This window comes from Chelon labrosus (assembly GCF_963514085.1).
Source record: "Chelon labrosus genome assembly, chromosome: 4".
Classification (NCBI taxonomy): domain Eukaryota; kingdom Metazoa; phylum Chordata; class Actinopteri; order Mugiliformes; family Mugilidae; genus Chelon; species Chelon labrosus.
Genome location: NC_140340.1, coordinates 19,267,524 through 19,292,464, shown reverse-complemented (window position 1 = coordinate 19,292,464; position 24,941 = coordinate 19,267,524). Strand labels below are relative to the sequence as shown.

The 24,941-nt window shown below is 41.7% G+C and overlaps 1 protein-coding gene across 2 annotated transcripts in view; it reads right to left on the bottom strand.

Annotated features, from left to right (window-relative positions):
* Positions 1–3,620: 3,620 nt before the first annotated feature.
* Positions 3,621–24,941, bottom strand: part of ephb2b (eph receptor B2b) — a 118,893-nt gene continuing 97,572 nt past the window's right edge. Inside the window, exons 6-16 of one of the 2 annotated variants that reach the window (XM_084543760.1) lie at positions 21,622–21,746; positions 20,278–20,440; positions 16,217–16,325; positions 14,951–15,015; positions 13,279–13,401; positions 12,847–13,094; positions 8,624–8,839; positions 8,061–8,210; positions 5,952–6,145; positions 4,939–5,094; positions 3,621–3,840 (exon numbers count right to left, since the gene is read on the bottom strand). In XM_084543760.1, the coding sequence (XP_084399886.1) occupies positions 3,732–3,840; positions 4,939–5,094; positions 5,952–6,145; positions 8,061–8,210; positions 8,624–8,839; positions 12,847–13,094; positions 13,279–13,401; positions 14,951–15,015; positions 16,217–16,325; positions 20,278–20,440; positions 21,622–21,746 (1,658 nt within the window). In that variant the 3' untranslated portion in view covers positions 3,621–3,731. The remainder of the gene's footprint in view (positions 3,841–4,938; positions 5,095–5,951; positions 6,146–8,060; positions 8,211–8,623; positions 8,840–12,846; positions 13,095–13,278; positions 13,402–14,950; positions 15,016–16,216; positions 16,326–20,277; positions 20,441–21,621; positions 21,747–24,941) is intronic. The other variant, XM_084543761.1, reaches the window with a different exon arrangement.

Below are 24,941 nucleotides of genomic sequence, written 5' to 3'. Positions count from 1 at the left end.
CTGTAATTTTTTATTTATTTTTTTTAAACAGGAGAAGCTGGAGTCTGCATGTGTGGATGGCATATTTCTGCTGTACAATTTCACAGGAAAAACTACATCTGGGAAGTTAAATAATACCTACTGTTTGTGGAAAGTGAATAGTTGAAAACAGCTGATTTCAAGGGAAAGTGAATGAAAGGAAAATAACACATATAACTTTCTGTATATACAAATCTTTTCCGAGTGAGCCAGTACTCTGATGTATCCGACTACATTTCTGAACTGTTAAATCCATTTACGGCAAATGGACAAGAATTTCATTTAAATGAAATATTCAGTAGGTTTATGATGCAATAAAAGTATACTCACAGTGAGTGGAGATTCTTTTTTTAAAATAGGCCCAATATAAAACCGTACCGGATTGAACTCACTTTTCAAGTTTTGAAGTTGAGGCTCCACTGATCATTGCTCAACTTGAACTGCAACAATATGTCTCTTCATGCCGCCTGAATCGCAAGATAAATACTTAATGCTATGCTTCCAAACACATTTAAAACCAGTACTTTTTAACTTCTTTAGATGAAATAGAAAACAAGAAACCCATCCTTCAGAAAGATCTGCACAGAAGGCATCCCCTTAGCTGCAAGAAGTGTGCAACATAAAATAAACTGCTGCTCTGTTCAGTGCTAGCAATGAATATGTCTGCCCACCCTGTTTAAGGTAGTTCCTTGAGGCAGACGTCAAGGATAATTGCTTGATTAATACCTCAAAGTCTTGGCAGCACCCATGGACAAGCATCTGAATGGGCTTTAATGGGACTGGAGCTAAAACCTCACCAGCCTTGTGTGTTCTCAAGATTAATTTCTTGAACACTAAGTGTTTTTCCTGACAACGGAATATTTGCTGTACCATGAGAAGACACACAGCCTCGCTAAATAAAACTGATGAGCTGTTAAGTCTTGAGAAATGGAAAAGGAAGATAATCTAAAGCTCCTTTCTTAACTAAAAAGCAAACTGCACGTTGGCATCAGTGGCATTTAGGTCACAGCATCACGTCTGCGCTGTGATTTAACAGCTCTTGATTCTCCTCCTCCAGTTTCATATGTTATGAAAAGCTTCCAGGGCAGTATTCGTTCTGATGTGTCGCACTGCAGACGAGAATAACCAAGCACATGATTGTGGAGAGGGAAAAAGGCTGAGAAATCCCTCAAATCTTGGCCTTAAGCTTTCTGGACAGCCAGGGATAATGAAAGGTAGGATGAGAGTGGTGCAGTTTTCTAACAGGGGCTTTGGTTGTAAAGCTGTCTAAAGAAAAAAAAAACAGATGAGGATGAAGCAAACATGGAAGCATTGTCCAGTCCAGAGGAATCTTTATCATATACTCAGCTGCACGCATCCTTACGAGACGAGACACAACTGCCCCACAGATGATTTTCAGTTCGCCCGCCGCTGTTGATGTTTTTAAACACGCCGAGACAAAACGGGACAACTGGTGAAAGCCGCATATGTGGAGATCAGTGGAAGCGGCCGACAGGTGGCCGACAGGCATGTATGTGATCAAAAGGACAGAGAGGGAACCGGTGCCTGGACAGAGCGGCTGTGATAGGGGTGCGTCTGCCCTGCTGTGCCCAGACACATCTGACCGATGGCTCACAGCTGGACATCCATGTCTGGCTGTCATGTCTCAGAGCGAAGCCCAGTGGGAGCCCTGCGCTGTGGAAATCATTCACTGGCTGTGTACATACCCCTAACTGATTCCCCATCACTGGGGAATCACTGCATTGCTACAAACTCCACCTTTCCCCTCATAACAGGTTACTGACAACAACACAAACAATGACTGACAGCTCTGTAGTCGTAAGACAGTATTGTTCACAGGAAACCATACAATAAATGCATATATGGTCTAGAAAATGAAACCCGAGCGAAATGCCGTTTATCTACACGCTCCTGTGCACCAACATGATTCATGGAAAAATAAATTCGAAGCATCAATGGAAGATCCAGAGTGTTTGCTGGAGTCAGACAGTAGACTCAGTGCAGAAAAAATAAATCTAAAAGTAAAAACAATAATAACAGTTCATTAATATCCATACAGAAATTGCAATAATATAACACATTGCTTTTTTGTTTTTCATCCAACGAACGTCTGATTGTAGTCCATTCATGACTGTGTGTGTGTGTGTGTGTATGTATGTGTGTAAATGTGATGCAGTTTTAAACATAAGAAGGTGTTTTCAAAAGGAAAACTGGAAGAAGAACACTGAATATAATGCAGCCACATTATACTCCGTAAAGTGTGTCAAATCCAAGCTCTTACCAAACAGAGTTCTAGTAATTGCAGCAAATCAAAGCACTGTGAAATTAACCACTCACTCAGCATGCTATCAAACACGAGTCCTGACGCTTCAGGAGCTTCTTTGCATGTACGCACAGACGGCACTGGAGATGAACAACATGAGGGAGGATGCTATAACGGGGCGTACTGAATGTATGCAAACAGTAGAACCTGTTTCTTTCTGTGCGAATCTATGCTGCGTTTTTTTTTTTTTGTTTTTTTTTTAAACACAAGCCATTTTTTTCACAAATTAAAGAAGGAAACTGATGGTGACCACAACTTAAATCCACCCTGCAGTCTGCTCTTCTGCGATAATGACTGTCTCTGAGTCTTTATGTTATGGCAGGTCAAGTGCATCTGATATGTACAGTACAAGACCATGACTGGGGGTGCAAAGGAGAAGAGTTCTATTTGGCAGGCTGTGAATATTTCACTGTGAAAGAAACAAAAATTGTCTCTAGCGAGAGGAAGCATGGTGAGAGGGAATCTTCTTCACAAAATGTCACACAATGTAGAAAATTACTTGCAATGAGACTTTTTTTTTTTTTCCTTTTTCTTGAGTGTTGATTTCCTCGGTGTGAATTGTCCGTCTGATTGAATGACATCAGTCTACGCCAAGAGTTGTCCATGTTTTTATGTTTTATTTTGTTTCCTGGGGAAACAGCCGGGCGTGCACGTTGGGTCCCACAGTCTCTTCTACAGTTTGCCTTTCAGAAGGCCACAGAGAACTCTGTGTTTCCACACGATGTCCGAAATTAAAAACAAAGACAATATGCACACCTCATTGAGGACGGTTTCCTCAACTCTTCCTGGTTTGTTTATTTTTTTCCTCGTTTTTTTTTTTTGTTGTTTTTTTGTTTTGCCCTTTTAAAGGGTAGCTTTCCTATTGAGTTCATCTAATGTACAACCTTATATCATCTATAAATTTAGATAAACTCCTTTCCTTTTTCAGTTTTTCTTTTTTTCTTTAAAAAATTCTTTACAAAATTATCAGCACAAACAAACCAAAAGAAAAAAAATTATAAATGTTCAACATCAAATGAAAATTGGTGGAAGATTGAAAAAACGTGTTGCTGGTCACTTCTAACCTCCCGTACTTCTGGCTCTAAGGGTGGGCTGGCTGTGGGCCGTCTGAAGCCTCATCACATGGACTTTTGTTTTCACATCTCTCCACAGCTAATCCCAAGGATGGAGTCAGGGAGAAGGGATAAGAGGAGGAGAGAGGGAAGTGGAGAGGGGAACGGGGGTGGGGGGGGGGGGGGGGGGGGATGAATGGTAGTCTGGTGGGAAGACCAGACACACTGTCACGCGAAAAAACAACAAAAAAAAAAAAAAACACCATCCACTCCATCCTCCGCGCCCAGAGCCCTGCATCCCAGCCGCCTTTTTATTCCCTCTGCACCACCCGGACAGGTCAGACCTCCACTGACTGGATCTGGTTCATCTGTGCCCGCATCATCTGGACGCTGTTGAGGATCTTCTTTTGATGGCCTGCTAACGTCACACCAACCCTCAGGATGTCGCTGTGAGCACAGACAGAAGCAGATGTCAGGCCGATGTTACCAAAGGCCATAAGCAGTCTTTCAGGATTCGCCTATCCGTCTGTCTTCATATCCACTCTATTGTTTGTATGCATGTATCTGTCTAAAGGTGACTGGTAATAGCCAAAAAGTCTCAATAAGGGACATAATACTACAAGTGACAACATAATGTGACATGACAGCATGACAACAGAAAAGACGCATGAAAATTGAGATGACAGTAGTGGTGCACAGGCATGAAACCTTGCCTTTCTGTCTAGAAACAGTTCTGTGTTTGTGCATTTTTGAGGGCAGAAAGCTTATAATCACACACAGAAAAAAAAGTTTGAACGTCAGTTTTTCTGTGACTGAAACTTCCTGGCTGATGTGGTAAACCCCGCCCGCCTCGCGCCACTAAAACAAACGCTTGGAAAGACAAATTCACAACATCTCTTTCACTCACGTCTAGCATAGACACAACATTCATCGCGGAGGTCAGATAAACAATTCCACATTGTATCAAGGAAGTGGCATCAGCCCCAAACATCCTTCACTCACCGTTTGTTGAAGAGTTTCTTATCCATCAAACAATGAAATGCCTCTATCTTTATGCCGAATCTCAACAATAATCACACTTTTTGGATTACACATCTGGTTTGTTCCAATACATCTCTGTGGGTTTCTCTGTGGACCGTGATGCTGTTACACTTTGACAGGAAATGATTTTTTATCTCTTTCTCTACAAGTGGCGTTCTCAACGTGATTCTATTTAATACGTCAAGAGGATATTTCTCCCAGGATTTCAGCTAACCAGGCCCATATTCTAGTGTTTCCCCTCAGTCTTTTAAAGTGAGGTCAAAGAGAGGCCTGGTGAACACATGGCAGAGAATAAAGGGCACCGTTCAAGCTTCGAGCTATTGTGCCTACTTGCAGCTACAACATTACGATCTGCTAATTACATGCAGAGCTGGCGTCTTTTCTAACGGGCCAGAGGCAGAGTCTGGTGCTCGCAGGGATATGTGAGACTGAGCTAGCCCACTTCTTGCGATCGGTTGCTTTCTGCTTATCAGACACAGAACACCAGGAGTCATCAGCACTTACTCCATGGTCATCTGAGACACCACATCAAATGTAGTAAAGTCAAAGTTGGCAAAGTTGTCTTTGTACTGGCCCATCTTGATGGCATCCAGCCACTCATCCACAGTGCTGAAGCTGGAGAAGTCTGGGATGCTGCGGTCCAGGAGAGGGAGATGAACACTGAGGGGAGACACAAGTAGGAGCCATTAGGAATAATGATAATACAAAGTGGCAGGTTTGACATCATCACAGTCCAGACCACCTGTGTATTGAACAAACATGAATTATTACATTACATTTTCAAGATGCTGGAGAGAACATAAGAGAATCCCACCGGCCTCATTCATGAACCAATATTTTCCAAGCCGATTTCTCATAAAGGGTATTTTCCAAATGAAGTGATAGGCTTCAGGGAGCCAACATGTTCACTGACTGTCTGCGGAAAATCTGGCCCTTGGTCCTGCACTCCACCACAAATTAAAGTACAGATGGGAATAATGGAAATCAGCAGAACCTCGACTCTCAAAGGAAACTAACACCCAGAGCAGAAAGACTTGAAAATGTTTTGTTTTGAAAATTGCACAACTGCTTCAATCCGGGATTTGCCCGAAGCCTTCGTGGGAAGGATCTGATCTATCAAACCAAAAGGCTTTAATTTACATAACCGCTCGGCGCCAGGAGAAACAAGAGACGCAGTGTTCGGCGAAAGTCAACTGTGCCACGGATGACACTGTAGCAAGAGCAAACATTTCCTGTTAGAAAGAGAAAAGCCTTTATGTTTAGAGAAACTCAGATGCATCACATTGTTCTAGATGTTATCCACACAAGTGTGAAATGATGCTCGAATCAAAGCGCTGCCTTGTGGCGTGTCTACAGAGAGGAGATAGAAGACATATGTAGATACCACACAGAGAGCCAAGGACGGAGTGAGGAAAGGAGAAAAAATTACATTTCATTCAACTACACCATAATCTAATACTGAAAAAGCAAACACTAGTAATAAAACAAATTTGAGAAGCAGCTTTCTTGTCACCCACCCCGAAGATAGAGGTGTCATGGCCTTCAGCGTGTTGGGATTGCGAATCATCTTGTCGAGGTTGTTAACGATCTGGCTGAACTTGGGCCGGTTGTTGCGGTCCTTCTGCCAGCAGTCCAGCATAAGCTGGTGGAGAGCGCTGGGACAGTCCATGGGTGGTGGCAGTCGGTAGTCCTGCTCTATGGCATTGATGACCTGCAGGGGGAGACAGAGATCTCTAAGGGTCGCTATGAGGCTCTACAAAGAGGAGGTCGATTGGTGGAAAGGAGATCCAGTATGATCCAGTTTTGAATGAAGTACCAGGATAATATTAAGAAAACATACGTACTTCAGGTAGCAACAAAAAAAAGTACTAGGCTCTTGCATTTATATTGCAATATAAGAGTGTTAGTAGCAGCAACTATTTAGTAACAGATCAAGATCAATCACTCCGCCGATTCCCAAATCTGAGGGTTGAGTCAACTTCAAAAGCTCAAAAGATAAAGTTCTGTGTTCATTTATTTGACATTTTACTTTCCAAAAATGTAAGACATTTAGATATTTGGTGGATCTGCAAATATGAGTCCTCATAAAAGTAGGTTTCTTAAAAGAAAATGATGCAGCGTAACTATAGCTACAGCTGAGAAATAAATACTGTGGAGTAAAACGTACACTTGTTTTAATCTAAATACAAGTTTTACTGACATGGAGCATTAAGTCGGTGTACTTTCCACCTCTGATATGACCCAGCATAGAAAACATCAACCCAGGTTACATGGATACAGTGACTTTGATAATAATCACACTCACAACCTTACTACAGTCGCGTCAAATATGAATTAAAACACATGTATGTGTGGTGATTATGTGCATTACAGCCTAAGAGTCTGTGCATGAATTATCAGTGAGTGATTATTCTGTGCAAGCTAACAGGGGACTGGAGCCTATCCCATCTGACATTGAGCGAGAAGCAGAGGGTCCACAATAATTCATACGCACGTGAATACCTATTGCAAATTTTAACAACATGCATGTCTTTGGACTGTGGGAGGAAGTTGGAGCGTCCAGAGAAAATTCCCACAGGCAGAGAGAACACGTAACTCTACACATAATGGCCCCAGCCAGAAAGCAGGTTCAAACAAAAACCTGTCAATGACTAAAAGTCAAAACTATTAAATTATTGTTACTTCTAAAACATGATTATATATTAATGCATACAAATATACTGTGTATTCTATACTATACCATACCATACCATACTATACTATACTATGCTATATTATACTATACTATACTGTGCACAACTCCCCACACTCGTTCTGCATGTGAAGAGCTGTGAAACAGCAGTTAGGTCAATAAGAGCATAAACCTTGTTCCACCAACTTTATATTTCCACTTGCACTCTGCCAGCAGTGACTTCATCTGTAGCCTTTACAATGTATTTAATGCCCCCTCTCCATAAAGACACCTTAAAGATATGTTTGACTGGGGCCGCTGATGTTGTTGGTCGAGAGAGCACACAGAGGTGGTGCACGGTTAACGGAGTGGAACAACCCGGAGGACACTTGTGACGAGGACGCACAATCCTCTGCTCATTATCGGGGCCATTAAAGAAGCTCCATTCAGGCCCAGATTAATCTCATTCATGAGACCTCCAAACGAGGACCCCGATGGAGCAGAAACACTATCTGGAGCTGCTAATAAGATAACCGTTGAGGTCCTCAGTCCCTCTTAGCACATTAGTGTTCTCACTTTCAATTTGAAACTATTTTCATTATCTCTCTCCCCATAATTTGCTCTCTCCTCTGCTACCCAGAGGGAGATAGGAAATGGAGGCTCCAGTCAAGAGCAAAAATTGTCCACTGAGCACTGCTGTGCATTTCAAATGATCTGATTATGTCTCTGTGGTTAGTGTGGGGGGATTTTCATATAAAACCCTTGTGTGAAAGCTGCCGTTTAGCTAAGGGAAAGCAGACACAATGATAAAATGCATCTCCGGAATTTGTGCTCATAACAAAACTCAGGAAGTCAAAAAAAAATGTGTGCAGTGAGGCCTCATCTGAAAATGATCAAGGGGGAGGATCAGCAAGTATCCAAAGCAAAGTTAAAAACAGGTAAATTAAATACATACATCTTGATTGGTCATGTCCCAGTAAGGCCTCTCTCCGTAGGACATGACTTCCCACATGACAATCCCGTAGCTCCACACATCACTAGCAGAGGTGAACTTCCTGTACTGGATAGCTTCGGGTGCAGTCCATCGGATAGGGATCTTCCCTCCCTGTGAACACAAAGGGCACAACCTCAGCGAGGGAAGCGAGACCGAAACCTGACCGTCACAGTGTCCTGGCTTTGGAGAGAGACACTGTTCACAGCAACAATACTGATGGTAATCCAAACTGGGAGATGGATATAACAAAACCCCTGGGAGGAAAATGTGGTACATAAAATACTGTAGAGGGAGGAAGGGAAGAACAGGTGAAGGGGCGATGTTTGTCTTGATAGGGAGAGCAGGGTGGGAGTGCACTGTGGTGTGGATGTAAGACCGCCCTTCTTCTCAGTCGTAGCAGCCCAGGCAGTGTCCATAAAGTATTTACTTCTATTATTTCAGAAACCCTTTTGACCAATCTTGAGTGAGCGTGTGTGTCTCATTTTTATCTCATGTGGGGAAGGTAAGACTTGAGTGTTTCATACCAGAGCGCTCGTGTAAGTAGGGTCTGATGTATCGTCCTCCAGGAAGCGCGAGAGGCCGAAGTCCGAAACCTTGCACACAAGGTTGCTGTTGACCAGGATGTTTCGGGCAGCAAGGTCACGGTGGACATAATTCATGTCGGCGAGGTACTTCATGCCGGAGGCGATGCCACGAAGCATACCAACAAGCTGGATCACAGTGAACTGCCCATCGTTTTGCTGTAAAACAAATGCATTATGTTATAATATCATGTTGCATGGCTTGGGTCATAAAGACAAGGCGTTTCTTGAAATTATGGGTCACCTGACAATATGAGCAAATGTCAGGGCATAGGGACTTTAATTTGCTGCAAAATGTGTTTGATGAAGGCTAGAATTTTTCATTTATTAATGACCTTGCAATTCCTTGTAGGTTTTGTCCATCATTTTCCAAAATGTGTTTGTCAGTGTCCTAAATCACAGGATGCAAATGTACTCAAAGATAAAATGTTTAAAAGTTCTGTTTTTCTTTTGTGAAGTGACTCGTCTAGACTTCGACCGTGCACTCCATAGGAACAAACATTTATCATATCTACTTGGAACCCAATACTTACAGTGTATAACAGAGAAAAGTTACTCTTCAGTATTAGTTTCAGTGAAGCGCTCTGTAGGATACTAACAAAAGGGTTAGGTTGGGCTCAACTGGCCTCGGCAGGCCTGGGCAGGGCTAAGCTGGGTCTGGCTGGCTGTCTACAGCTGTTCCCCTCCCCGGTTTGGTGAGGGCTTTACCCCATGCTTGGGGAGTGTCTGGAGCACTGGTGCAGCTGTGCCTCCAACTGCGCACACCTGCACTCTCCCCACCACCCACCACGTCGCCCGGAAAACAGAGGATTCCAGAGAATGGCGCATGGGAGCTCGGGGCCGGGTGTGGACAGACAGGAAGGCTAAGAGAGGGAATTGGAAGGGCAGGCGAGCAGGGCCCGGAGCCCAGCCGAAATTCCTCCAGCTTATTTCTCTTTCAAATGCTTTGCTGCTCATTAGCCGAGTGGGTGCTTCTTCTCACGTCAAGCTGCTCCTCCTCGTGTAGCACAGCAATTAGGTGGAATGCATTATTCATGAAACCTTTCTCACATTGCCACCTAATCTGAATGCTATGTTTGCATATTCTTTAATTGGAAAGATTCCTCCAAAGTCTTTGGGGTCAGGTTAGCTGGAGGAAATTGCCATGAATTCGTGAATAAGGGTCTTTTGTGATTTATAGGAAAGTAATATTTTACACCAAGCACCGACTTTCCTTCTCTTTACTTTCTTTGCTTGCAGTTGGCTCAAGCTCAGATCGATCTGTGTCGGCTTTACCTACCCACAGGTTTAATCTGCAGCAGGCGGCTCACATTTTAAACAACCAGCCCCCCAAATCACATCAGAGAAGACACAATCCATGTTCAGAGGCTTTGACACCGTCAGCAATCGTTGTCATAAAACTGTCACCGCGAGGTGCTGCCGAGGTTCCCCGTTGTCTTGAATACAATGCGCTGTCAAATATGTTTAGCAAACATCTACATAAACACAAACACCCTTCACCACCAGATCAAATTCCAAAAAGAGCTGATGCTTTGAGTCTCAGAGGTCGGAGGCAGAATGCAAATGGGGACTCTGAACCGGGCCTGAACAGCGTGCTGACAGGAGCTTGCATGTCTGTTTCGAGAGGGCTGTTTTGATGTACTGTAGTCTTAAAGTGTGAAGCTTAAACTGAGGAGGGTATTAAGCTGGTGGAAGTCATTTAAAGAGGTAGAGAGGCAGTTTAATAAGTCTGTTCAATTCTTCAACTACAGTAATTTGCATGAAATCGAATGGATGTAGTAACAAAGCATGACATTTTACTTCAGGAAAGGAATTGTCAAATTATTGTTAAATTATAATTTGGCAATCTGTATGGCACACTAGATACATTAAATACAAAGTTCCTTTATATAATTTTATGTTAAAGGGCTCTATCTACCCATCTATGAGAAAGGAATTGGTTGAAGTAGAATAATAATTTGGCAATTTACCCATCCATCCATCCATCCATCCATCTATTATAAATTGATGAGGAGGAAGCCATATTCTCTTGATAATTTAGTGATTAGGGTGGATGAAAGCTAACACAAAAATATTTATATGAGCCTCAAAGATTAATTATTTCCACTAACTTTCCAAGGCAGATGGTGAAGGGTTGTCTGACACCTAATCTCATAGCCAGCTTCAATTTGGACCATCTGACATCTCATTTTAAGTCTTGCAAAGTATCTGAATTATTTATGCAGGTCATAAATGGGTGGGGAGCGTGGTCGGCTCTCTGTAATATCCTCCTCGGGTAAAGATTGTGAAAATTAAAAATCCAATGAACTTGTTGCGAGGAGTGCATATTTCTTGTCAGGGAGTAAGGGGAACAATATTGTGTTTCTACATGCATTAATAAACAGGACGGCATAATCAGCAAGACGAGGAAGAGTGAAACGAGAATGAGAAACATTAGTCTTGGCAAAGTCTTGGACTCTACCTAGCGTGAGCCTTTGTTATGCAGTTTATTGTAAAGATCATGCCAACTAAAAAGCATCATGATTCAGTATAAGGTGATATTCTGTGTGTGATGAATCTAGTGCGGCAGACGAAGACACCTCTGAGTAACTCATGATAGACATTAACTAAACAGGATCGATATTTAGAATAATATTTACTTGAAGCAAGGTTATTTTGTACGCATTCGTTGTGGCATTGTTTCGATAAGCTTCTGCAATGTCACCAGATTTATTTCCATCCAGTGTTGCATAAATTTTTCACCAAGATCTTGTATTGATGATGGGAGAGTCTGACCACTGGGCAAAGCCTTCTCCAGCACATCACAAAGAATCTCAGTGGGGTTAAGGTCTGGACTCTGTGGTGGACAATCCATGTGTGAAAATGATGTCGCATGCTCCCTGAACCTCACTCTGAAACAGGGTAAATCTGGACTCATCAGACCACATGACCTTCTTCCATTGCTCCAGAGTCCAATCTTTATGCTCCCTAGCAAACTGAAGTCTTTTTTTCCAGTTAGCCTCACTGATTAGTGGTTTTCTTAAGGCTACACAGCTGTTCAGTCCCAATCCCTTCAGTTCCCTTCGCATTATAAGTGTGGAAATGCTTATTTTCACTAACAAAGCCCTGAGTTCTACTGTTGTTCTACTGTTGTTTTTCTTCGATTTGATTTCACCAAACGCTTAAGTGATCGCAGATCACGATCAATCAGGATTTTTTTCTGACCACATTTCTTCCTCGAAGACGACCCTTCCAGTTTCAAATAATGCGTTGAACAGTTCTTAACCCAATTTTAGTAGTTTCTGCAATCTTCTTAGATGTTTTCTCTGCTTGACGAATGCCAATGATTTGACCCTTCTAACATCTTTTCCACGACCACGGGATGTGTCTTTAGACATGGTTGTTTAAGAAATGAGAAGCTACTCATTGCATCAGTTGGGGTTAAATAACTTGTTACCAGCTGAAAGACAATCACCCACGCAGTAGTTATCCAATAGGAGGCTCGTACCTATTTGCTTAGTTAAATCCAGGTGGCGACTTTGTTTTTGGCCAGGCAGTGTGAGTAAGTGCTACTTACAAATCAGTTTAAAATTTGAAACCAACTGTAATTAGGTGTTCTAATAATCAAGAAGAGGTGACATTTCAAACATTTATCCAAGTAAATGTACTCAAGCGTAGTTAATTAATGTTGATTCTGAGAGTTGGCATAACATGAAAAAATGTTTTCTGAAGAATAATGTGCTGTTTGCATAGTAGGGGTGATTGCCTCCTGTCAGTTTTTCGAGAGGAAGTTAGCAGGTAGCTTGGCAGTCATCTAGTGTAACAGAGACTGTTGGACAGAGTTGTCAGAATCTCTCATTATGCTGTGATCATCATATCAGTTTCCAGTTGTCACAATAAAAGCCCTGAATAGAGACCTTCAAGCTTCAAAGCAGTGAAGCAGCTCATCCTGTCAGTTTGCAAAACATTGCAGCTACAGTGTAATGCATTCAGCACATGACTCACCAGCAGTTTGTCATTATCACCATGTGTCTAACTACAAAACAGTTTGCAATAAATAGAAATTACAACTAACTTTAAGACTATGTAGATCACAAATAAGTTTGGAGAAAATAAATTAATTTGTAATACTGGTCAAAGGGATCTGCATTTACAAACATAAATAACATAAAGATCTGGTTGCTCACTCTGAGGAAGGAGTCCAGAGATCCATTCTCCATGAATTCAGTGATGATCATGACAGGGCTGCTCTTGGTGACCACGCCTTCCAGGTGGATGACGTTCGGATGGTCAAACTGGCCCATGATGCTGGCCTCGCTCAGGAAGTCTCGTCTCTGTTTTTCTGTGTAGCCCGACTTCAGAGTCTTTATGGCCACGAACATCTCCCTTTTACCTGGGAGCCTTAGGTTGCCGCTGCACACTTCACCAAACTCTCCTGTGAAGAATTTACACAGGAAAAAATTACATGGGATAAAAAGCAATAGTCGCACAAAACTGTGATATGTGATAAGTGATATGAGCAACTAAAAGTAAGCAGCTTTCTTATGTGTAGTTCTCTTTAGAAATCGGCTAACAACATGCTGTATTCCATCCACGTTTCTGTCAGATTTTTCCATTACCTGCACCAATGACCTGTTCAATCTTCACACAGGATATATCAATCTCCTTGGCAAACTCCCGCACAGCCTCGTTGGGGTCCTCATATGTGAACGGATCAATATAAATCTTCATTCCTGGAGTCACTTGGAAAAAGGAAAGAAACACTATAATATTTGATTCTGCTGACAGTCCTTTGGGCTTGACCTTGCACTCACACATTGCAGTGCAATTACGTGATTTGTTATAAGACGTTCGGGTGCTGGAAGGTTGAAAGATGAAGGAGGTTGTGCAGTTACAAACTGTGGTTATGACTTGTGCCTCATGGCGTCTGTGTACGACTATTCAGCCTGCAAGGACGTGGTACCTCCAGTCCGCTTAGCTGTGATAAGGCGGGCTAATATATATATATCATCTCTTGTGAGTCATAGTGCCATTAACACTCAGGAGAGGAACCTGGACCCTATATCAGCATCGCTCAGCTCCACTCCAAGAAATAAATTGGCTATCCTAAGCCCTGATGCCAGGTAAATTGGCTTAAGGTGCCCTTTAAGTGTTCAGGGACTTAAGTGTCCTGAGTTTTAAATCCGATTATTCAGCTCAGACCTCTACATCAGGCCTGGGGCTATTTGAATGGATACTGAACTCGGGCCTGTGCTGATGCAAAGCTAGAAGGGCATGCATGCTTTCCCAAAACCTGGCACTCCACGCCGAAGAAACATGCTGCAGAGATGAACAGATGGAGAGGATCTTACCAGGCAAAACCCCCCATTACTAAACCCTACAATCTCTTCCCAAGCTGAAGCACTGTTCAACAGACCACCTTCCTGTGATGGCAAAGACCACCATAAACAAGGGCAGAAGCCTGAACTGTGGCTGGTGTGAGGACATAATGCACACAAGACACATTGGCTTCTGAAGTTAATAGCTGTGAAATAAATGAGAGTTTTACTGGCACACTTCTCGCTGAATCCCAAACTAGATTGGATTCTATTGAGAAAGCTATTACCTCGAGAGTGGAATTCACAAAAAAGGATGAACCACAGTGACAATTATACAATCAAACAAACAAATTAAGAGGGGGTCATAAAGTTTAGATGGAAATAAATCTGTGTTTTTCAAATCAGGCGGGAGGAAGGCAGCTTTAATATCTTAGATGGAAAATGACTTTGCAGCTCTTCATTCTCACAGATTTATCTCTGCATTATTGTCATTTAAGCTCGATGCTACTGTACCGTATGAGAAAACGAAAATCATTGAGCAACTCCTTTCATTCACCAAGTCCATTGAATTTTTTAACAATGGCAAATGACTCATGTGCATTAGCATGCTAATGGCCTTAACGCGAGTGAAGACTGACCTATTTCTAGTACAATGGATTTAGTTAACTATGAAATGTGATGCACAGAACACACACTTGAGCACTGGGTTTGATGTGGTTAAATCCAGGATCCCAGTGAGCAGAATCAAACAACAGGCGAGATTACTCGTGGGGGGTGCAAAATAAAGCGGTGCAGTGCAGGGCCGAAGCCAAGGACACCAGCATGCAAGGTGGTAGCCATGGAGACAGGTGTGTGAGGCAGCAGAGGGCTGAACGATAGCCATGGAGATGACTGTGTGACATGGTAGCCATGGAGACAGGTGTGTCTGGTGCTGAAGGAGGAACCGAACGGAGAGGAGTGGTGGTTTACTCACTGTGGCCGCTGGTGTAGTGCTGCAGTTTGTCTGTGTACTCTGAATCAGCCCTGTCAAAGCCACGCCTCCTGGGGGAAAGACAAAGAACTCTAGCACTGGTTCAAAGATAAGGAGCGGGGAGCGGTAAAGACACAGATCGAACACCCCCAGGGCTACCTGTGCTGAAGATACACCAACTGTGCCAAGACTTAGTAGGTGGAGAAGCATTTTTTTGTGTGTGTGCTGCATTGAAAAATGTAGCCAGCACTGCAGTCCCACTCCACAAAAATACCCTGTGCACACCAGTTGTGTAGCTGCATGAAGAGCCACAAAATCATTACCTAGCTAACAATTTATTTCTAAATACCTGAATATTACCATTTTTTCTTTCACATAGACTGTTGATGTGTGATGCATTGTGGTCTAGTCTGGTAACAACAGAGAGATTGCAAAAGAGACTATGATTAAGCCTATGATTAAGAATTTAAAACTGGTCGAGACAAACATCTGTAAGGCAGAATTCCTACACCATAAATAAGCAGAAGTATCGTATATGGTGATAAACAAGATTAACGTACCAGGTTATACATTGTTATTATTATCATTATCATTATCATTATTATTATTATTATTATTCATTCATTCATTCATTCATTCATTCATCTTCTGTAACCGCTTATTCCTGCTAAGGGTTATTATTATTCTACAGATTTAAATATGCGAAAAAAAAAGATGATTTATATTTATACTGCAGCAAGGTAGATTTAAGAACCTAATCCTGGAACGAGTTTTAACACATATAATTTTTAAAGCCATTTTATAGTATTTAAATTTTAGTCCATCCTACGATGGAGTGCAAAAGCCACTGTCTAAAAAAAACAAAAAAAAATGTCTACAAGAACAGGCACATGTTCAGAAATTCAGCCCATACAGTCTATATTCTTGTGTCAATCAAAACACTGTACAGACAGTCTATACTTTGAGTATGAGTGGCCCTATTGGGAGCTGAAACCCTAACCTTATGAATGTTTGATACCCACTGAGCAGGAGCATCTGCAGGGCCTTTATTTCAGAGTTGCTGACTTTTATATATTATTTCTGCCGCTGAGAGAATGGGATTTATTAAGGATTAATATATCCGACCCAAGATGTTTGTGTCTCTAAATCTCATTTATGAGGCCCACAGACCTCATGTAACTTTATTTAATAAAAATACAACAACTGAAAAAGGTAGAGTCAGTTCAGATGTATATATATTTATATAAGACTGCGACAGGACTGACTCACCGGTTACAGACGATTATGATGACAACCACAGCAATGAGGAAGACCAGCCCGGCAGCTGCCGAGCCGATGATGAGAGGTAGCTTCTCCTGAATGCTGGTGTTGTATTCCTCTATTAAAAGAAGGAAACACATCAGATCAGATCAACATACTGCCATGCACGCACACACACAAACGCACGCACGCAGAGTCACAAGATGAAACATATGGGCAAGCATCTGAGCCACTGCATATGGAGGGAGCAATGGGTGACAGACAGACATACGGCTGGGTGAACCAATGAGCATCTTGGCATCTTGACTGGCCGCATGGACCATTTTCCAAAGCACACACTGAAATGTGTGCTCAGATGCCGCAGATATGGACAAATCATCTGGCAGAATGCGTGTGAAGTGAGGAGAGAGAGCATGTTTGGGTGAGACCCAGACTGATCAGGCAGCCAAGAATTGGGAGAGCAGCTACTGAATGGGCACACAGAGACGGAGCCAGATTCTCCTCGAGCGCCACAAATAACCCACGCAAGTCGACAATTTTAGCCACATACACGGGTTAGTGGACTTCCCTAGAGCCGTACCTGCCTCTGAAAATAAGAAATAAATAGTGCATTGCAAGTGACAGCCGTAACATTTAATACAATTATAGCACAGTGTAATGTAGATGTTGGTTTTGAAGGCATTTTCATTACAAATGACAAAGATTTTGAAGGGACTGAAGGAGTTAATTACCATACTTCAGTCGTAGTAAAAAGGTTTACCAAGAAAAGATAAAATCCAATGGGTGCTAGTGATTGATGGTGAAGAAACCTGGTGGAGTATTGGTGCAAACTGCTGTTTTCATAATGCCTCTCTACACGTGAATTATTTTTAACTTTAAAGCACAGCAGGCATGAAAGAAAAAAATAAAATAAAATAAAAGAATTTAAAAATCTGAAAATGTCCTTCCAAAAAATAACTTTAGAGGTCGTAATTTTCATTTTCTGCTCATTTTTCCCTTCTCTTTCCATTACGATAAGAATTTCCAAATCTGTACTCCACACAAAATTGCATTGTTCACATTTAACTATATTTGTCAGGGTCTTATTCCCACATAAAACAGATTTTATTTCAGTAAAAAAACAGAAAAATGTGATGGAGACGTATGCGTTTAGAGTAAATTTATAGTTTATAGTTCAGAGCTAGGATCTGTGCTATGATATGGCTGATGTAGCGTTTAATAAATGGTTTTAACACTATGAAGCACAGTTGTTAGTCATGAAGTCATTTTAATGCAAAGATTTACAGCTGTTCCCTATTATGATTATTTGTTTTCAAGGCTGACACATATTTTAGGGTGAATGTGGGGGTTGGGTGTTACTTACATCCTAAAATCTAAACCTAAAGTCTAAACAGTTTACAAAGAAATTCATCAATGTCTCCATATTTCTATTCTTTTTTAACTTCGAAGAAGCGCTGGCATTAATCTTAAGGTTCAGTTTCCAAATCATACAAAACAAAATGTGCTTTTGTTTAGAAAACTGATTTTCAAAACTTGCAAAAAATCAGCCCAGAAATCCAATTTATTTATTTATTTGATCCATTTTTGTTATTTTCCAAGAGAGATTTATTTTTATTTTCTGCTCATGTCTCCCTTCCCTTTCAATTACCACAAGAATTTCCAAAGCTGTGCTCATCACAAATCTGCATCATTCCTTTTCAGCTACACTTAACAGGATATTCTTGCAGCATACAACATATTGCTGAGTAAAAAACTGAAACCAGTGTGCTTTAAATATCCTGAGTTTACAGTATATTTATAGTTGCATCAGTTTGAAACAGTCTCACTGCTGGGATCTGTGTGTGGCAGGATCGAGGATGTTTGAGTCAGAGTTCAGGCTAATGATGGCCCCGACTATTGGAGTCTGAAGGAAATGAGATGCCGAGAGGGGAAAACCCACGGGTTGGCTCCAATATTAACCTACTTGACTGATGTTTACTCAGAGTTCCTTCTTCTCCCAGTCTTGTCACGGACAAGATAAAACAGCTTCAACCTCATACTTGACTTAGACTCATAAAGAAAACCCCCAGTTTCATCGACAAACATTCTCTGAACGGGGGAAATTTGTGTAATGCATACATGAAAGAAAACCTGAGTGTTGAATATGAATAACTGAATTATTATATGAATATGTTGGTGCTTTTGTGACACTGAAAAATAAGAAAATCATCTCAAGTTTGGTTTCAGAGTACTTGTTTGCTTCACAGCAGGGCCGTTTCTAGCTTCGTGGGGGGCCTAAGCAAGATACTGTTTGGGGGCCCCTAGTTTGTCAAACTACGATGAAGAGATTCCTAAGCCATGCCACAATCTATCATACTTCATGAGCAAAAGAGGCTAGAGTTAAAATTAAACATCTTAAGTTGAGCCACTCAAGGCAAGTTAAACTGGTAAAAAACTATAATACAAGGAAAACAACAATCCTCTAAACGTAAATTAAAAAAACAGATTGTTTAAGTTAAATGTTTACTTTAAATAAGAAAATACAACAAACCAACATTTATTTTAAAGTGCAACAATGAAAACAAAACAATACTAAAAATAATGCTTATTTGGCATCACAGTCTGACACCTAATATACTTAATCAAACTAATAATAACAGTTGATGTGTTTATGTGATGGTCCTGGAGCTTCCTGGTCAGGAAGATCCCTCTGGCTCAACGCCTGGAGCTCCAAAATATTTTAGAACTGCTCCTGCAAAGACAAGGCTCCTTAGGTTATCAAGCAAAATAAATCATGGCGCATATTCCTATTGTATAACTGCAGTGATGTTGCAGTAAAACAGAAAATTAAAATGAATCTGTTTTTATATTAAATATTGTGATGTACAGTGTCCCTTTAAAGCTTGTACCCAATTGCCCAATTAAAAGTTGTCACTTTTAAGAGTTTTCTGCATTAATTTACACATTGGACTAGTTAAAGAAATAAAACTAAGATAAATGATCCACTGCCACAATAGTCTAAAATAATAAACACGATGCCTCATATTTATAAATCACTTAAAAAACAAACCTTTAAAATATTGATTTCAATTATAAAACGGTAGCACACTTCTAATTAGAGGCCTATAAAACACACACTAAACTTTGTAAATGAATCCTAAGTAATGCTAAAATAATGTCAAGTGTCAAATATATGAGAGACAACTTCCACTGAACATTGACAGAGCAGACTACAACAATAAAAATAATAATAATATGAATAAAGGGGGCTGGAGTCAGTCAGTCATTCAGGACAGACTGTCCATTCACATGCGACATATTCATTTTATATTAGCCAACTTTCATGAAGCAAACACTAAAGCTGAGTTTATGACAAAGAAATCCTAGCCAGCTAGCTAACATTTATCCAGGGCTAGCTAGCTAACATTTATCCAGGGCTAACTAGCTAACATTTATCCAGGGCTAGCTATCTGGCTAGCAGGACAAATAAACAAACTTGCTAAAAAACGGCGTTTCACCTCCACCTATCCAGCCCACATCACCAAATGCCTTACCTTTATCTTTTGAGCGTTTTTCTTCCTCCGTTTTCTTTTCTTCCGTTTTTCCGCGCCACTGAGATAACTTCTTTTTGATGCCATTACTGTGTTTGTTTTGTTTAATATTCTCGCTAACGGGAATGATGGGTAGCTGTCAATCATGCCCATCACACACTGTGCGACAGTGCGGTCCAACCATTGACTGTATATACTAGGGTCCAACGAATATGATGCCATGAAAACACCAGCCACTGCTTATCATTGCAGTTTATTTTATTTATATCCTACGTTCATTTTTAAGCACATAAGGGATGTAACAAACACACGAGACAGATGAGGATGAACATGCAGCTTTGGGGCCCCCTGGTGGCTTGGGGGCCCTAAGCATTCGCCCTAGTATGCCTATAGCGAGAAACAGATCTGCTTCACAGCATACTTCCTTCTCATTCCTGCAGCTGTCTGAATCCATACTGTACAGCATGGTGTGTCGATGGGCCATTCATGAAAGGTGATAACAGCTCTGCGTGCTCTGGTGAACATTGGCTTAATTCTCACCCTCAGTCATGGTCTGGAAGTACAGTTTGCCACTGTAGCGTCCAAACCCAGCTACGGTGCGGGCCCGGACCTGGAACACGTAGATGCTTCCTGGCTTGAGTCCACGGATGACCACTGTGTTGGTCTGGCTCCTGATGGTCGAGGAGTTATATTCCGATTGGTCCTGGGAGGAGAAAAACACCATGTTGACTCCCGGCATATTAGTAATAATTACCGTCGGGTTCCAAAGGCTAGCAATTATAAAATGCCACATGAATAAATTACATGTTATGTTAAAGGTCTGCATTCCTACACCCAGCGCTCACAAAACCCCCAAAGGAATTCAAAGAAGAGTTCTTGATCTCGTCACAGGAAGGACGAGATCAGGAACTGTACCTGAAATATTTGGAGCTAAAGCTGCGGTATACTCGTGACGGCTCTACATTTATTTTACAAACATTCCAAAGAACTAATATGAACACTTTGTTGCCACAATAGCAAGCATGATTTGTGGTAAATCAGCATGATTGAAAGAGGCAAACATTCAGCAGTTGCAGTTAAGAAGGTAGATTTTGTGGCAGTTTCAGGTCAGGCGGCTTCTCTGAGCTGTGCCTTCTGATGATCAGAGCTGTATTTCACTGCCATACCCCTCCTCTCCAGAATGCTGACAGGTTTGAGAGCGCAGACTGAGACTCTTTTAGCTGCTCCCATCAACACACTGCTCTGCGCACACTTCTGAGCCACAGCAGGGGCCAGGACAATTGTTTTGACAGCTCTCCCCGGCAGTGTCAGAAAAGGGAATTATACTCTAAAGTGGAACGGCTCAGCATGTAGACGAAAGTTCGACAAATGCCGCGTCATATACGGGCACGCATTTACATTCGTGTGATTGCGCTGAACGGCTGTATTACCACTGCGGTTAAATCAATGCGCATTTGAATCTGCAAGGTTTCTTGTGAGAAAGTATTCCGATTCGGAGGAGCTCGCTTCTTAAAAACTATTTTTACAGCAGGCAGTGTACCATTGTTTTAACCACAAGTCTCTGAGCATCAATCCCCAGCGGCCCTACTGCAGGGCTGAGCGTGGTTTCCCTTTCCCAGTGACTGACCGTGATTATAATTTGAAGAGAATGAGCATAAGTCCTAAGCAATGTTCAGAAGCCCTGTCTACATGCCTCCTAGGATCTGCAGTTATGCAAACGAACGTGAGGAGATATTCTGAATTTAAATGTACAACCAAACAAAGGAGCCAGTTTTGACCATTAGAGCATGATTTATTTAGCTTGATGGGGAGAAGAGGAAGTAGAACTTGTGTTTATATGGACCAGTGAGGAGGAGTGTTTCCCTGTGCTGGAGTGAATCGTACCTTTTCATAATACTGCAGTTCATAGTCCAGGATGACCCCATTAGGCTGGTCCGGCTGAGACCAGGAGAGGGTGATGCTGTCCACGGTACGGCTGACCTGGTGCATTATGGATACAGTGGATGGAGCTGTGAGGAGACAACACGATACAGTGTGTTAATTAAGTATGAAGCAAATCAATCATCCCCAACTTCACAGTCATGCTACGAGAATTTAACAGCATCTTTAATCTCACAGCACAGCCAAACACTTGCCTCTGCAAAAGTGTGAGGCCATAAATTAATCTATATGATATACTGCAGTCTCCTGTTAAGAGTTTCCCCCAGCTAGGCATGCATTGCAATTTGGCAAGTCACAACACTGGCTGAACCACACAAGCGGCCTCATGGGACTCCCCAGCATCATCTGTGACTTTCATGGGATTAATTTACACTTGTCACAGTGTTGATAACAGACAACCCTCTGCAAATAAATCATTGTAGAATCACCAGACCACCGTGTGCGACACGAAGGAGCCACGTTTTGTCAGTCAAATAAACTACATGAGCGCAAACCACAAGAGCCCAAACATTTTGTCCCCCACGTTTTGGATGACAAAATAAAGGCAAACTGCAGTGCTTTAAATCATCACCACAAACAACTGTTCTAATTTATACACCATTTGAATACATAGCGGTACTATGTAGCTGTTGACTGTGAAGGATTGCGCTACTGACCAAATTTCAGGTTGATTTTTAAAGCATGCTCGACACTAATTGTACGTACTAATGTACTAATGTTAAGTAAATTAAACCGCTGCGATCACCCTTGTACAGAAGCCAGTAGATTACATAAAATGGCCTATGATCACATACTACACCTGCCATACACGTCAAACCAATATAAAACATGTCTGATATTTTAGAAAAAATGATCAACTGTAATGAACTTTACAATAAAATTCATTACAGTTGAGCAAGAAAACATATTTTCAAGTAATTCCAGTAATTGAGATTTTTTTTTTCCTGCATCTCACTACACGATCTCATTCACATATTTTTAAGCAATCACGAGAGTCACTAGTAGAACAAAACGACTTGTTGCATCATGGGTGGTCTACTATAGTCTTACAGAGCCCAGTGACCTAAGATTTTGTCGGGTCAGAGGGGAGCGTGATCAACTCAACTTGTCCAACAACCATTATGATTAGTTCAGGGTGCTGCGGGTCAGTGTAAAGCTAAGTGAAGCTGGAGATAAAAAGCTCTGTCTGGGGAGCCTGGCAAGGCCTGCAGGCCTCTATGTCTTATCCTCTGTGCGTGTTTGAAAGGGTAGGGTGGGTTGGGGTGTCAGAGAAGGAGGGGGCAAGATTTATGGACACCAGGCCCCCGCAATCATCCCCTACACACACACACACACACCCCTCGGCCGGGAACACAGTGGCTCCCCTGAGTCCCAGCAATAAAGTCGGAAGTCTCTCCACCGGCACGCGTTCTCTATGGAAAATTCACTGACTGGAAAACTACAACCACCACGCCTCTATAATCTCAGGCTCTAAGGACGCATGTGTGTGGTTTTTACATAAAAGCAATTCACCTGCAGTCCACGTAAAAAAAAGCAAAATACTTATCAGTTAGACACATCAATGGAGAAAATACTGCGACAAAGTAATCACAGTGACTCAGAGCCAGTGATAAGAAGTCCAATTTATAACCTTATTCATTCTCATCAGCTAATCTGCCAAGGCCTACATGTCGTCTGACCAAACCAGAAGTATCAACCTGATGCAACAAATTATGATGTCTCATATAAACAGCCATGGTCAAGTAGCTGAGTGAGTCGTCATGTGCTGCTGCCAGAAGATAATAAATTGAGGTTCTGTATTTCATCTCAGCAAAGCACTTACACCATGATGGCCTGTGACTCTGCAACGCACGTACATCATGCCCTTAATCTGGAGCTGGAGGTACAGTGGTGTATACAGTAACCAGTCAGGACAGCAGTCTCAGGAATCTCTTCCATCTCAAAGTACTGACCAGTTTGTTTGCAGTCACAAGACGACAGCCTAATAAGGCAAACTGTTTCTCTAAGGGGAACTCACGAGTATCCCATTACGGATGTACATATATTCAAGACCGCCACATGGCCTTTTCCTGCATAGCATTTCCATTAAACACACGGACCAGCCATGCCTAGTAACCTGATACAAGGCCGGAGAAACAAAGGCAGCTCATGTATTCATGTACGGAGGATGGACACATGCCAACATGAAAAGCTGTTGCAGGAGAACACTGTGGTTTTCTTCTATTAAAGGGCAACTTCCAGACAGTCAGAGTGGCAGTCGCAGTGTCTGGAATCAAGAAACTGATAAGGGGTGGCAAAACTGAAAAAACCCCCCCAAAAAACTGAGATTAAATTAAAAGAAGACGTGTGTTTGAGGTAAAAACATCAAGTGTTGAAACATTAGGCATGTAGAGCAAATACGAACACATTTTAAAGATGAATCCAGCTGCGCATTTCAAGTCAGTTCAGTGCACGCATTTCAAGCTAGGCTGACGTTCCACCAATTGACTGTGGAATGCAGTGGTATGCCAAGCCAACGTTTCATTGCAGTAAGGCCTACAGCACTGATCCACATATGAAAACCATTTTCGTGCATGTAATTTATGTACTCCAAATCTACAAGTCCCCATTGTGCTCCAAATCTTCAAGTGTACCTAGCATTCTTTTTTCCACAACTTAATCTATAATTTGCAGGGTTGAGTAAATACTTGGTTTCCATTGTGTCAACATCAGTCGCTGAGTTATGCCACTAAATACATGTTGTAGTTGTTCCAAGCCTTTCTCTTTGTTGTTACAATAATTATTTTTAAATCGTGTGGATTGTAGCCCATTAAAGACAATTATAAATTAAAAACAAATATGTGAGAACTAGCCGACTCTTCAAAAAGCGAGATCAATTCCTTCAAAGTGGGCGAGCTGCACTTTCACTGGATTCTTTATTTATAGGTTTTTCCCAATGAATGCTCTATTCATGTTCTTAGAACTAATGAAGCAGTTATAATGACAAAGACATGGATTGTAAGTTTATATAATTAAATTAGATGGCTGAATAGGAAAGATAAATGGTGGCGACTAACTGGGGTGTTTTATTAGTTTCCCATATACCGCAGAGCAGCGAGGGTGCAGACAGTGGACCACTAGCCAATATAAGCTGGTGAGTTTTAAAATCCTACCCAATGTTTAAAATGAGGCTGCATCACACACGCTCAAGGAGAAACTTACCAGACGCTGTCCTTGCTAAAACATTAAACTTGCACAAAATACAGGGTTTTAAAATAACAGAT